This window comes from Microcaecilia unicolor, chromosome 5 (assembly GCF_901765095.1).
Source record: "Microcaecilia unicolor chromosome 5, aMicUni1.1, whole genome shotgun sequence".
In the NCBI taxonomy this organism is placed as follows: domain Eukaryota; kingdom Metazoa; phylum Chordata; class Amphibia; order Gymnophiona; family Siphonopidae; genus Microcaecilia; species Microcaecilia unicolor.
The window spans coordinates 104,418,236-104,433,406 of record NC_044035.1 but is presented as its reverse complement, the minus strand read 5'-3'; the positions used below and the strand labels follow the sequence as shown (position 1 = coordinate 104,433,406).

Sequence of the window (15,171 nt, the reverse complement as noted above, 5' to 3'; positions counted from 1 at the left end):
ATGGCCAAATGGATATCTATGCCACCTCAAGTTTCCAGCTGAGGCTTCATTAGAACGTTCGTGGTGCGTTTTATATATATATATATATTTTTATTATTTTTTTTTTTTTTAATTTCTGTGGCGTATATATCTGGTAAAGTCTTTTTCAATCTCATCATTTTTGCAAGTGGACTCCATAAAATCATCGATGATGTCCAGATTTACTTTATAGGGCGGAACAGGTCATTGTTAAACGTCACCGGTTTGACAATTCTTCATACATAGGTTGCCACCAGTGTAACACCATACAATTTGATTGGATTTCACGCTTAACAAAGACATTTTTACCACAGAGGGTCCTCCTATGATGCAAATCAGAAACCATGGCGAAAATGTAAACTCCCAGCCACCTATGGATCAAAGTAAATTCTGCTTAGGATTTTTAGGATATGACTTCATAGGGCAGTGCGTGTTTCAACACTAGCTCTGTAGAGTGGGAGGAACATATAAAGGGGAGTGGGTAGGGGGTGGCATCTCGCACTCCTGGTAGGGGAGGAAAAAAAATTACCCAACCCAAGAAAAATATGTAGGTGTTGTCATAGATAGTGCACTGAAATCTACCCAGTGCGCAGTGGTGGCCAAAAAAGCAAAACACAATGCTAGGAATTATTAGAAAATGGATAGTAAATAAAACTGAAAATACTACAATTCTTCTGTATCGTTCCATGGTTTGACCGCACCTTGAGTATTGCATTCAGTTCTGGTTGCTGTATCTCAAAAAAGATATATCAGAGTTAGAAAAGGTTCAAAGAAGAGTGACCAAAATAATAAAGGGGATAGAACTCCTCTTGTATGAGGAAAGGCTAAAGAGGTTAGGGGGTTAGGGCTCTTCAGCTTAGAAAAGTGATAGCTGAGGGGAGATATGACCGAGGTCTACAAAATCCTGAGTGGTGTAGAACGAGTAGAAGTGAATCGCTTTTTTATTCGTTCCAAAAGTACAAAGACTAGGGTACACGCAACATGGAAATACAAAACAGGAAGAAATATTTTTTCATTCAACGAATATTTAAGCTCTGGAACTTTTTGTCATAGGATGTAGTAACAGTGGTTAACTATCTGGGTTTGAAAAAAAGTTTGGACAAGTTCCTGGAGGAAAAGTCCTTAGTCTGCTATTGAGACAGACATGCAGAAGCTACTGCTTGCACTGGGATTATTAGCATGGAATGTTACCACCATCTGAGTTTCTGCCAGGTACTTTAGACCTGGCTTGCCCACTGTTGTTACAAGATACTGGGCTAGATGGACTACTGGCCTGACCCAGTAGAGCTATTCTTATGTACAGATTATATATCCATACTCTTTGCATATGCTTTACTTAACTTTTTTAAACATTGTATGCTTCCTAAAGAAATTCACTGCATAAAGCATTTTCCCTAAAAATGTGTGGTGTGCTTAATTTTTTTTTTTTTAACTTGTATGATTCTTAGGTGAACACTGCTACAGCAAAATGCCTTTAAAAAGGATAATAAAATTTGGTTAACTTCCCCCCCCCCCCCACCCAGTTATGTTGTAACCACTAACTTTTTTTTTTTTTTTCTTAATAGAAGCCATTTCTTTGCAGGGAGTTCCCTGTAACTTTGCTTATCCATAAGGCAAAAGTACGGCTCTGTGCGGGAGGGTTTTCTATAGAAATCAGATATGCAGGTCACAATCTCTTACAAATGTCTTGAAAATAGGAGGGGTGTGACAAGGTGTAGCTGTGCACATTGGTAGCCTCTGCTCTCTATAAACAGCTACCTGTAGAAAACAAAAGGGTGGGGGGTTGTGTGGGTAAGGGTTTGTTCTCTTGCTCCCCCCCCCCCCCCAAAAAAAAAAAAAAAGATGTCTTTGCTAAATACCACATAGTAGGTTTGCTTTACATATTCAACAGTTTTGTTTTTTTTATTTTATTTTGAACTGGCTGCAGAGAAAACCAGCTCTTGCAGACAGGGTTCATGCAGCATTTGCCAGTGTGAACAGATCTGAAAGCCTAAGGAGACAGATCCCGTACGGTTTCTTGTGCAAGTTAATCTTAAAACAGCTTAGCTTTGTCGATATGTGCCCTTTAAAGCAAAGAAAAGGAGGAGTCAATCCTTTTATTTTAAAACCTAAAATGGCTATCATTCAGTAATCAGCCTGTCATTCTAAAAAAAGACAGACCTAACATGATCCAATTTAAAAACTAAGCAAAAAAAATTACAGGAAAAACAAAAGGTCTACTTTCTCCATGGACAGTGTGATCATCTAGCCACACAGCTGAAGTGACGTCTGGGTGACGTTACCGACCCGGGCTTCCAATAGCACAGAAAACTCTAAGAGCTCTCTGCGCATGTGCAAGTATTCCCGCCCCTGCAATAGTATAAGTAGTGGACTTGCCCCCCCCCCCCCCCCCCGTCAAATCAGTTTTATTTTGTCCGCGGTATAGTTATGACCCGCTGCGCTTCTCAGGTTCTAGTCATAAAATTTAGTCAGTATTTCTTATTTTCTTTATTTTTGGCAGCCTTCTTCACAGCTGTCACAGAAACCGGGTTTTAAAAACTGTTCTTTTTGTTCTAAAAAAGATGTCGGTCACAGACTCGCATACTCAATGTCTCCGCTGTCTTGGACAGCAGCATGTACCGGCAGATTGTACTGACTGCCAAAAAATGGCGGATAAATCTTTGCAGATTCGACTCTTAAAATTAAAGGATCTTTCCCGGTCTACCTCTGACATTTCTGCTTCTACTAAAAAGAAGACACGGTACAGCTATCAGCTGTTTCTTTCTCTAATATGCCTGCAGATTCTGTATTCCCCCCTGCTGCTATGTTCCGGGGGGGGGGGGGGGGGGGGGAGACAGGATCAGGGTATTTCCGACAGTCAAAATTGGATGCTTCTGAGGGCTCCGATAGTACTGCAAGGACCCAGCAGAGTAACCGGCAAAAAAGACAAGAACTGTCAGCTGATTCCATCACTGCTCCACTTCGTCAGTTGGAGTCAGCAATGTCGACTCGAAGTAATCTCTCTGCACCAAGCTGGCATTAGCTGAGTAACAGCTTGATATCGTCGGCTTCATCTACTTCTCAAAGCTGTTCTCCTTCTCCTAGAGGAAGAAAGAGACGTCACTGTTCTTCAGTCTCTAGAAGAAGTGCATCTTTTTCACATAATAAAAGACGGCACAAGAGTAATCGATGCCGTGGATGCCAATCCTCTCACAGCAGTTACTCGAGATCAAGAGCTCGACCGGTTACTGCGCCACCTTTGAATACTAGCTCTTCTCTTCAAGCAGTTCCTGTGCTTTCAGTTTCAGATCAGAATTCAGTCTCTTCAGATTTTTTCCAACTAATGGCTCAGTTCTCGAAACAGCATGCGCCAGCTGCACCAGTTACTTCAATGTCTCTTAATGAGGGACAATCCTCTACTAATCAGCAGACTTCCCTCAGATCCCATTGCACCACTCCATTTAGAAAGAAACTATGGAGGCATTTTCAAAGCATTTAGCCTTCCAAAGTTCCATAGAAAGCTATGGAACTTTGGAAGGCTAAGTGCTTTGAAAATAAGCCTCATGGTCAGTCTCTCCTTCCACTTCTCCAATAGTGGAATCACAATCCAGACAAGATGCTAGATCCTGTTCTTCTGCTGACTCACCTAGTTCCATGGGGAAAAAAGTCTTGCCTTACAGATTTAAATGCTGATCTTCCTCACAAGGAATCTACAAAAGGAGGATTGTGCATATCCTCAATTTCTGCTTAGAATGGCCAAGGCACTTCAGTTACCACACACCTCTCACTCGGCGTCTACAGAGCCGGAGAAAAGGTCAGTTTTAAAATATCTCTCTAATGACAAGGAGACAGTAGTTCTCCCAACTGACAACATATTGCAGGAGCATCATAAACAGATTTGGTCTAACCCATTTACTGTTCGAGCTACAAATCGACTGTTAGATAACAAATATAGAGTACAATCTCTTTTACGTCATGGACTCCACCAGCCCCTACACCAGTCTGTGGTAGTGAAATCAGCCATGAGAAAACATAAGACAGGGAAAGAGAGCACGTCTCATCCACCTAATAAAGATCTAAAGTGTATGGATCTTCTGGGAAAGAAATCCTACCAGAATACAATGATGCAGGCTAGGATAGCAGTACATTCCTTCCACTATGTTCAATACTTATACGCTATGATGGATAAGATTGCTAAATTATAGGACAAGTCAGATCCAACCTCTCTTGCTTCGCTGCCATCTATAATGCAAGATTTAGAACTTTGTTCCCAGTTTATGATTCATGCAGCATTTGACAATTATGAAACAGCAGTGCGAGGTTCAGCAATTGCCATCTCCACAAGGCGTATGGCTTGGCTACGTTTTTCAGCTCTAACTGATGATTTGAAAATGTAGCAGACCTCCCTTGCGTAGGAGATAGCCTGTTTGGTCCCAAAGTGGCAGAGATGATTACCTCAGTCAAAGATGAGTGCATGACACTGGATACTTTGGAAAATGATCACTCAAATAGCTCAAGGGCTGTATATAAGCGTCTTCCATATTATCAATCTAAATCACGGTTTCAGGGAAGGAGACCTTACTCATCTCAGAAACCTGCCTACTTTAATAAACAAAATAGACAACGACAATATGTCCCATCTAAATTTTCTCATGCCAAGAAACAGGTACGCAGTAGCACTATCCAACAACAGAAGACAAATCCCAGTTTTTGACGAACAAGATCACCTAAGTCTTCCAGTAGGAGGGCGCTTGCCCGTTTTCAGCAATGTGTGGAAAACTGTAACAACAGATTCATGGGTGCTGCAAGTGATACAAAATGGGTATCGAATCAATTTTCTCCATTATCCACCATCCAATCCTCAGATACAATCCGAAACATTAGATTCACAAGCTCTTCTCCTTCAAGCAGAAGTACACAGATTGCTTCAGGCTCAAGCTATAGAGCTAGTACCACAAGAGCAGATGGGGAGCAGATTTTATTCCAAGTATTTCCTAATACCAAAGAAACTAGGCAGAGTTCGAGCCATCCTAGATCTCAGACTCCTCAACAAATTTATCAGAAAGCAACGATTCCGCATGTGTACGCTAGCAAACATCCTTCCATTTCTGCAGCAGGGAGCTTGGTTAGCGTTATTGGACCTCAGAGACGCATATCTACACATCCCCATACACCCAAGCTCACGTCGGTACCTTTGATTCACACTACAAAGAATTATTAATACAGGGTTCTCCCGTTCGGCCTCACATCAGTACCCAGTCTTTACCAAGCGTGTAATTGTGGTCATAGCCTATCTTCGTCAACAGGGTTGCATTATTTTTCCTTACCTGGGCGACTGGCTCATTGTAGGTCCCACTCAGCGGATCATTCTCCAGACAATCACCCTCCTAACTTCCCTCGGGTTTCTAATAAATTACGAAAAGTTACTTTTGAAACTGACACAGTTTGGAATTCATAGGAGCGTGTCTCATCACACCCATTGCCTTGGCACCCTACCTTCATCCAGAATACAGACTCTTATCCAACTGGTACAGAACTTGTTAAACACTCAAATAACGACAGCCAGAACTCTTAGTACTGTTGGGTCACATGACTGCGACTGTCCATGTTATACCACAAGCATGGTTAAGAATGCGTCCTCTTCAGTGGTTTTTGAGAGATCATTGGTCTCAATATCACCAACCGCTATCCACCAAGATAACACTGCAACAGTATATCAAACTCCAATTAACATGGTGGATGCATCTACCTCACCTGACAGAGGGAGCATCTTTTCAGACTCCAAAGTCGACAATACAAGTGACAACAGATGCCTCCAAGAAGGGCTGGGGTGCACATTGTCAGAATCAATCAACTCAAGGGCTCTGGTCGCAGGAAGAGAAGACCTGCAGTATCAATCTTCTGGAACTCTGAGCAATTCGTCTGTCAGTGCTAGCATTCGCTGGTCACAGACAAAATAGTCAGATCCAGACAGACAATCAAGTGGCAATGTATTATGTCAACAAACAAGGGGGAATTGGATCCCGTACCTTATGTCAAGAAGCGATCCAACTCTGGTATTTTGTTCTAAAGATGGGATCAGCTATAACAGCCACTTACCTCCCAGGTCATTTAAATGGCCTAGCAGATTCACTCAGCCGCAAGTTAAAGATGCACGAATGGTCTTTGAAGACCATAATTACTCAACAGCTATTCCAAAAGTGGGGATGCCCTGCAATAGACCTATTCGCATCACCTCTGAATAGGAAGTGCCACAGATATTGCTCAACGTGGCCAAGTTGCACCAGGGTAGCGTCTGATGCATTCCTCATCAAATGGGACCAGGGACTGATATATGCCTATCCTCCCCATTCCTCTCATAGCGAAGACGTTGCAAAAAGTGATCACAGACTCAGCTCACATGATAAACCTGCATCAGAAAGATGCAATAAATAGTCAAGAATAGTAGAAATAGAACAACTATATGGATGGTGGAAATTCCTTGTGCACCATAGCTCAGAACGTCTGGTTGATTCTTTACGTGCTGCCTGAATGATTTGTAGGACTTGTGACGAAAATAGTTTAGAGTTGGTCACATTTTTTGAATGAGCCATGCTGTAAGTTTCAGGGAATGAAGGTTTGGATGATGGAAGTGTGCCCTTGTTCTGAATAATTAGATCTGGCAGTATGGGCAACATGATTGGTGTATCCTGTAATAGAGACAGAAGTATTGGAAACCACGACTGTCTTGGCCAGTGAGGAGCATTCAGGATATCATTTCCATCAGTCAAGGTGCATTTAGTGGCCTTATCTGTGTTACATGATCCAGTTGACGACACCACTCTTACTCGTCAGCCAGTAACCAAGAGATTTATGAAGGGCTTACTACATTCTAGGCTTCCAATAAAGACTCCAGTAACTGCATGGGATCTCAATCTTATTTTGCATAATCTCATGAGTTTGCCATTTGTGCCATTGCAGATAGCTGATTTTAAATATCTCTTGTGGAAGACTATTTCTGATTGCCATAACCTCTGCCCGGAGGATAGGGGAGATTCAAGCATTGATGCATTATTCTCCATACCTACAAGTCCTACATGATAAGGTTTTGTTAAGGTCACACCCAAAATTTTTACCTAATGTTGCTTCGCCCTTCCACTTTAATCAGACCATTGTACTGCCTGCATTTCATCCCCCTCCTCACAACTCAGATCATGACAGATTGTTACACACTCTTGACTGTGTTCGAGCTGTTACCATATATCTGCAGAGGACAAATTTTTTTTGAATTGTCCTTCGGAGCTTTTTCTTAAATCCAGTCAGTGCACCAACCAAAACCAGTGAAGAAATCCACTTTATCTCACTGGATATCTGACTGCATCTCTTTCTGCTATAAAAAGACTTTTCACTCACCAAATGAAGACGTTCCTCATGTCACTGCACACCAATTACGAGCTGTGGCAACTTCTTCAGCATGCTTCTCCGATGGATATCTGCCGAGCAGCAACTCGGACAACCATGCATACCTTTACAAAGAACTATTGTATTGACGATGCATCAGCAGCTGACGCTGTTTAGCAGATTGGTTCTGACCGCGTCCTTGTGAGGCACCAACTCACCTCCTCCACCAACTCAGGTAACAGTTTCATACTTTATATTTTACTTCTGTATTTAACTGCTACAATGTTTTCAAGTCTTAGCTTGGGAGTGTTCAGCTATGTGGCTAGATGATCACACTGTAACAGTAGTTCTCCTTGGATAGTTGATCATCTAGCCACACAGACCCGCCCTCCCACCCTGAGTTGATGCCAGCTTGAATATCAACCGATTTAACAGGGGGGCGTGTCCACTACTTATACACTATTGCAGGGGCAGGAATACTTGCACATGCACAGAGAGCTCTTAGAGTTTTCTGTGCTATTGGAAGCCCGGGGTCGGTAACGTCGCCCAGACGTCCCTTCAGCTGTGTGGCTAGATGATCAACTGTCCAAGGAGAACTACCGTTACAGGTAAGCAAATTTTATTTCTTTCCTGTGAGAGAAAAAAAAATAAAAAAAGTTAAGCTGCACATGCACACATTCCTCCATGGCAGTAGAAAGCAGTGGTGGGGTTTTTTTTACATCACTTCCTGTCATGTGGCCCCATCCAAGATGGCAACCAGTAGTAGAAACAAAGTGATAAGGAAAAGAAATGGAACTTGATATACCGCCTTTTTGTGGTTAAAATCAAAGTGTTTTACATATTATATACAGATATTTATTTTGTTCCTGGGGCAGTGGAGGGTTAAGTGACTTGTCCAGAGTCACAAGGAGCTGCAGTGGGAATCAAATCCAGTTCCCAAGGATCAAAGCCCGCTACACTGACCACTCCCATGTAATGCGACCAGTGGTAGACACTATCTTGTAAAAAGGGGGCATGGCTATGGTGACACTTTCTGTGATATCACCAAAAGTGGTGGAGTTATGCAAAAAGGAACAGGCTATGTTGTCACATCCAGTGACATCAAAGGGGACAGGGCGTGGGCTGTTGTGAGCAGGGCATACCCTCACTTCTGACTGTTTTGCCAGGTGACCACTTCTCCCAAATATGCAAATTAGTTTTCACAAATGCTGGTGAGATTCTCTACTAAAAGATGCAAGCTAAATTAAAATACATAGATCTAAAGTCTATTAGGAAGACCACACAGATAGAAGGGCATAAGTGTATAGATTCAGACCTCATGGGTGCAGGTCACAATGGGTGTCCTGACACCTTCCTCCCATTTGACATCATAACTTAAGTTTGTGAGCCACTGACAAAGTGAACTAAGCTATATTCTAGGTTCTTGGACTCTGCTCTGGCAGTGGACATGTCAAACAACAAACGTTTTCATCCAGGAAAGTATGAAGAACAAAGCTATCAGTAACGACCTGTGATGACCACCAGGCTGCAATAGACTAAGCTGGGAGTAATAAGAATGTGGCTACAGGTTTTGATATGTTCAGAAAGGCACAAATTTTGATAATGCTATCAGTAAAGAAAAAGGTTTTAGCAAACCTGGCTTTTACCCGTTTCTCTGAATGTAGCAAAGAGAGGAGTTAGAGAACTACCACATGGACACAATACTCTTTCTTTCTTAGCGAACGCAAGAACAAAGTAGAAGGAGCCCAGCACAAATTTGAGATGTATTGACGTCAGCATGGGCATAGATTTATCCGGCTCCATTTTCAACCGTAACGAATTAGTGGTTAGGAAAACCAGAGGAAGTCAAATGTCTTATCTGCAATAGGAGTTCTGGAAGAACAGGAAATGACTTGGTTCAGGAGCCTCTGCACACAGCCTACTCCCAACAAGACGCAGGAGACAAACGTCTCCTCTCTCTCTCACCTTTACTGCTCAGCCCGTTACGGACATTCTACAGCCACCCTCGCAGCCTCCTGTCCTTACCTCCAGCCGCGAACGAGCGCAGCCAGTAGAAGTCTCTGCGTGCAGGAGCAGGGAGCCCGGAATTCGTGCCACTACCCGGCAGTGCCGCTTCTGTAGCCATCGGTATTATGGTGAGCAGAAGCTAGCACCATGTGTCATCGGTGGGGGGGAGGGGGGAGATAGAGTCATAAACAGCGACGACAACAATTCATCCCCGACCTGAAGGCTCCCAGACGTAAGCAGCACCAGCGGCCGCCCACGAGCCTGCACTTTGTAGCCGCCCTGGAGAGCAGGACTCGCAGTAGCTAGCCTTTGACGCATCTTTCTGGCCACCACACGGCCGTCATGGCGTCAGCAGAGAGGGGCGGGGCACCATGCAGATAGCCAATGAATGAATTGAGCACGTCTGTCTGCCTAAGCGAAGGTAGGTGAGACCGGGATACAGACACTGAGACACAGCGCGAGCGCGGGCTGGCCTGAGCCACCCCCGGTATTTGTGTTTGTCCTCTTGCAGACGCAGAGGTTACGAAAAGGAAACGTGTCTAGTCGAGTCGAGTGTAACGCATGCTCCTGCGCGATTTTATTGAAGGATTAGAAATTTGGGGGGGGGGGGGGGGGTCTTACTCTTTTTACTTAAACTTAGCTCCAGTCCAGTTATCTGCAGCAGGGCCCATAGGAATAAAATGCAGATAACTCGAGCTAAGTTTTAGTAAAAGACTTCCTTAGCAAATTATTTTTCACCATTTTAGCTAGGCAGGTCAGGGGGGGCAAGTTTAAAAGTCGGGTATTTTTGTTTTACTTACTTCATTTTGGTGTTTTGGTTTAAAAATAAAAGATTTGTAGCTCACTCTGCAAGGCTAAAAATACTGACCTTTGTTTTCTATTACATAGATGCCAAGTTACCCATTTCTAGGCGACAGTCTTTTTTGGCCAGTCTTAGTTTTGAGTTTACAGAGTTGCCAGATGGCAAACATTTTTCCAGCCCAAATGTGGCACAAATATAGCCCAATATTAAAATAAATAATGTCAATATAAACATTAACAAGGTCAATATGAATATTAATGAGGTCAATATGAATATTAATAAGGTAACCATAACCATAATAAACAGAATCATCATCAGCAGCATAATCATAATTAGCAGCAGCATAATTAGCACAATCAGCACCATAATCTGCAGCATCGTCATAATTATAATTAGCACAAATTCATAATCCATCCATCCTCCCTCAAAACAAAAGGAGCAAGTTCCCACCACAAACCATCTATGTCTTTTGATGTAGGCACAGAAAGAAAGATTTTACTTCTTCCAGGTTTCAACCAAAATCACATTTAATATAACAGCTAATGTGGCTATATCAGACCCATGGACACCTGAATGTGGAGTCCCCCAAGGATCCCCCCTCTCACCAACCCTCTTCAATCTAATGATGATACCCTTAGCCAAGCTACTAGCCAATCAAAACCTCAATCCATACATATATGCAGATGATGTGACGATTTATATCCCGTTCAAACATGATCTAAAGGAAATTACCAGTGATATCAGCCAAAGCTTCCTGACCATGCACTCCTGGGCGGATGTATTTCAGCTAAAACTGAATGCAGAAAAAAAAACACACAATGTCTTATACTCACCTCACAACATCATACAAATACATTTGCCACCATAACCATCCCTAACTTTTCCCTTCCCGTCTCAGACACACTGAAAATCCTTGGAGTTACCATTGATTGAAATCTCATACTCAAAAACTGTTGGATTATTTGTAGTAAATAATTAGCAGATCTTAGTACACACAGCTTCAGCTTTAGAAATGTTAATTTCTTTCTTCATCTCTCTCTCATTCACCCCTGAATAATTCACTGCTGAGTCACTTTAAAGTTGAAGTAACAAAACATCTGTTTACTCACAGTTTGTAGTTAGATTATAATCAGACAGGCTTATATATACATATTACTATACATTTGTATTATCAGCTCCTTCCATGTGCTTAGATGGTAATGGATGCTCACACCACCATAGATCCTCTCAGGTTAGGAGAGATCATGAGCTCCATGTGCTCCATGTGCTGCATCTGCTGTGTCTAACCCCCACACGGAAGTTGCATAGCTGTGTGACCTCTCTAAGTAATTTACATCAGAGGTCACAGAGTAATCACAGAGAAATAATAGGTGACAGGCAATGCATGTAAAATACAATTACATTCCAACAAACCCCTTCTCATGCATAACTGTCATGCAATTATTTATTCATACAAAGTCCAAGCTTTATACGCAGATTCACAAAATGTTCTCTGGGTAACGGTTTGGTCATGATGTCAGCTGTCATCTCACTGGTGTGACAATATTGTAGACTGATGACCCCTTCTTTTGCCAACTCTCGCACGTTGTGGTATTTCGTTGCGATGTGCTTGGTGCGTGACTGAACCTTGTCATTCTGTGACAGTCGGATGCAGCTCTGATTATCTTCCATTATCTGGATTGGTCTCTGTTCAGCTATTCCGAAATCCAGCAAAAGTTTTTCAATCCACATCAGTTCTCTGCACGCTTCCGATACAGCCACATATTCAGCTTCTGTAGAAGACAGACTCACAATACTTTGTTTATGACTGGCCCATGAAATTTGTACATTTCCATACATAAACACATATCCACTTGTGGATTATAATCAGAATGATCCCCTGCCCAATCTGAATCACAGTAACATATTAGTTTTGGATTACTATTGGCTGAAATCTTTAATTTACAATCAATGGTACCCTTTAAATACCTTACCATCCTTTTAACTGCAGTCCAATCTGATTTGGTAGGTGAGCTGACCCTTCTGCTCAAAATTCCTACTGCATTTGCTATATCAGCCCTGTATGTGGTAGCTAGATATAAAAGCTTACCTATGGCTGATCTATATTGGATGTTATCTGGTAAAGGTTCTCTTACTGTTTCATCCTTCAGAAAATCAGTGATCATGGGAGTGCTTACAACTTGGGCATCTTGCATACCTAAACTTTCAATAAGCTCATTTATTTTCTGCTTCTGGCTTAGAAGATAAGAACCATCATTTTGTTTCTCAATTTCTATACCAAGATAGTATGACACATTACCAAGTTCTTTTATCTCAACATTGTGGTTTAAACATTTTACAATGTCCTTGTACTCTTGCTCACTTTTGCTTGCAATGAGCAGATCATCAACAAAAGCTAAAATGTATGCATATTGTCCATTTGTGCACCTAGTGTACAAGCATTTATCTGCTTCACCTTGCTTAAATCCTAAATTTGTCAATATTTCATGCAATTTGTCATTCCAACATTTTTCACTTTGCTTTAATCCATAAAGACCTTTGTTTAATTTACACACTAGCTGTCTTTGTTTTGTATTTATGAAACCTGTTGGCTGTTCCATATACAAGTCTTCAGTTATATCTCCGTGAAGAAATGCTGTTTTCACATCAATGTGTTTGACTTGCATGCCTTTTGAGACTGCAATGCTCAGAAGTGTTCTTATTGTCGTGTGTTTCACTACAGGTGCAAACACTTCATCAAAATCTTCTCCATATTTTTGAAGATATCCCTTTGCCACTAATCTGGCTTTATACCTTTCCACTTTTCCTTGTGCATTCCTTTTTAACTTGAATACCCATTTGCATCCTATAGCTTTCTTGCCAGGAGGTAATTTTGTAAGAATCCAAGTATTATTTTTATCCAATGCATCAATTTCTTCTTGTGCAGCTTTATGCCATTCAGCAGCTTCTTCTGCTGGCATTTTCTCAATCTCATCCCATGTTAAGGGCTCTTGAGCTTCTGCTGACTTTGTTAGGTAAGACAGTCTTAGGGGTGGAACACCTTTGTTTTCCCTGGATGAGCGTCTGACAACAGGTTGGTCTGACCTTTCCGCATCCTCTAAATCTGAGAGTCCTTCTCCAATTGATTCCCCTTCTCCAACTGTACTGTCTTCTTCAATGATCCTTTCTGTGTCTGTTTCCTCTGCCTGTTCCTCGTTAGATACAGATGAGTTGCTTTCAGACATCTGCCTTGGTATGGCATTTATATACACTGGCATGTCTATTATGGTTCTATTTTCATATTCTGGATGATAAGGCTCATCTGGGATAATCCAGCCTTTATCAACCCTTTTGTTTTCATCAAAATATGTAACATGTCTTATGCCAACAATGCCAGTTTTCAGATTCAAAATTCTATATCCTTTGTGTCCTGGAGCATAGCCAACTAAAATGCCCCTTTCTGTTGTGGAATCCAGCTTATGCCTTCTTTGCTTTGGTACATGAGCATATGCTGTACTTCCAAATGTTCTTATGTGTGACAGGTTTGGCTTCCTACCATGCCATGTCTCATGTGGTGTGCGCTCAGCGCCTTTAGTTGGCATTCTGTTTTGTAGGTACACTGCTGTGAGAATGGCTTCCCCCCATAGTCTTTTAGGGAGATTGCTATCTGACAGCATACATCTGGTCATTTCCACAAGTGACCTAAATTTTCTCTCTGCAACAGAATTTTGCTCTGGTGTATAAGCTACTGTTGTGATATGCTGAATGCCTTCTTGTTCTAGAAATGTGCGCATGCTTTGTGAAGTGAACTCACCACCATTGTCGGTCTGAAGAACCTTTGGTTTTCTTTCAAATTTATTGCTCACCATGGCTACGTATTTCTTCAGCATGTCTGTGACTTGACTTTTTTCTTTCAGCAAATAGGCCACACAATATCTAGAGAAATCATCCAAGAATATTAGCACAATCTGTTATTTCCCAATGATGGGATATTAAACGGTCCACATAAGTCACTGTGTATTAAGTCCAGCACTTTATTACTCCTATTTCCTGTGTATGCAGGAAATGAGGGTCTCACACCTTTTTGTGTAACACAGTCTATGCATTTCTCAATTTTACCAGCATCTGCACTTATCTGAATGCCGGTGGCCAGTTGCTTACTGTAAAGATCCTGGATCACCTTAGAATCACGATGTCCCAGGCGGCGATGCCAGATTTCCAGACTACATTTACCATCATTCTTCCTTACTTGCGCCATATGTGAGGCTTCACCTGAAATGTTCAGCTTATAAACATCATTATGCATAAAAGCTTCAGCATACACTTCATCATTTTTAGAGATTGTGCACTTACTGTTTTCAAAATGAATCGCAAATCCCTTCTTATCTAATGTAGATACACTAAGCATATTGCAAACTGCTTGGGGAATATACAAGACATCACTTACAGGAATTTCTTTAACTTCATTAGACACTTTGCATTTTAAGAATCCAATACCTTTGGCTTGGATCTTAGCAGTCCCTGCGTTTGCAGTTTTAAGAATACCTTCCTCTGGACACATTTCCTGAAAGAAATTCTTACAATTGGTTAAATGGCATGTGCTCCCCGAATCCAAAATCCAAGTACTTTCATTTGAATTATTATTTACCATAGTCAAAGATTTTTCTGCCATTAGAAAGCCCTTGTGTTTATCTTTGTCCTTCATACATTTCCTGGTTTGAAAATTCTTTAGTTCCATTGGCTTAGGTGAGCTAGAGGGAGTGTTTTGTGTTTCCTTACACCATTTAGATACATGTCCCTCCTTTCCACATGAGTAGCAAATCAGCTTGCCCTTGGGTGGAGTTTTCCCATAGCTCCGCCTTCCTCTGTTCTTTGCCAAGAAATTTGTTTCATTTCTCTCTGACTTGCTTTGAGAACACATCTCCTCAGAATCATTTATTATGCATTCCTGCCTTAGTTTTGATGTTGTCTGTTCAAAAGATTGCCCTTCAATGGCCTCATTTACA

The 15,171-nt window shown here is 41.7% G+C and overlaps 1 protein-coding gene across 2 annotated transcripts in view; it reads right to left on the bottom strand.

Annotated features, from left to right (window-relative positions):
* SLC25A16 (solute carrier family 25 member 16) overlaps nucleotides 1–9,675 on the bottom strand; it is a 59,219-nt gene extending 49,544 nt beyond the window's left edge. The window contains exon 1 of one of the 2 annotated variants that reach the window (XM_030204847.1): nucleotides 9,403–9,675. In XM_030204847.1, the coding sequence (XP_030060707.1) occupies nucleotides 9,403–9,502 (100 nt within the window). In that variant the 5' untranslated portion in view covers nucleotides 9,503–9,675. Of the gene's footprint in view, nucleotides 1–9,342; nucleotides 9,371–9,402 lie in introns of those variants that run through there. The other variant, XM_030204849.1, reaches the window with a different exon arrangement.
* Between the last annotated feature and the right edge of the window lie 5,496 nt (nucleotides 9,676–15,171).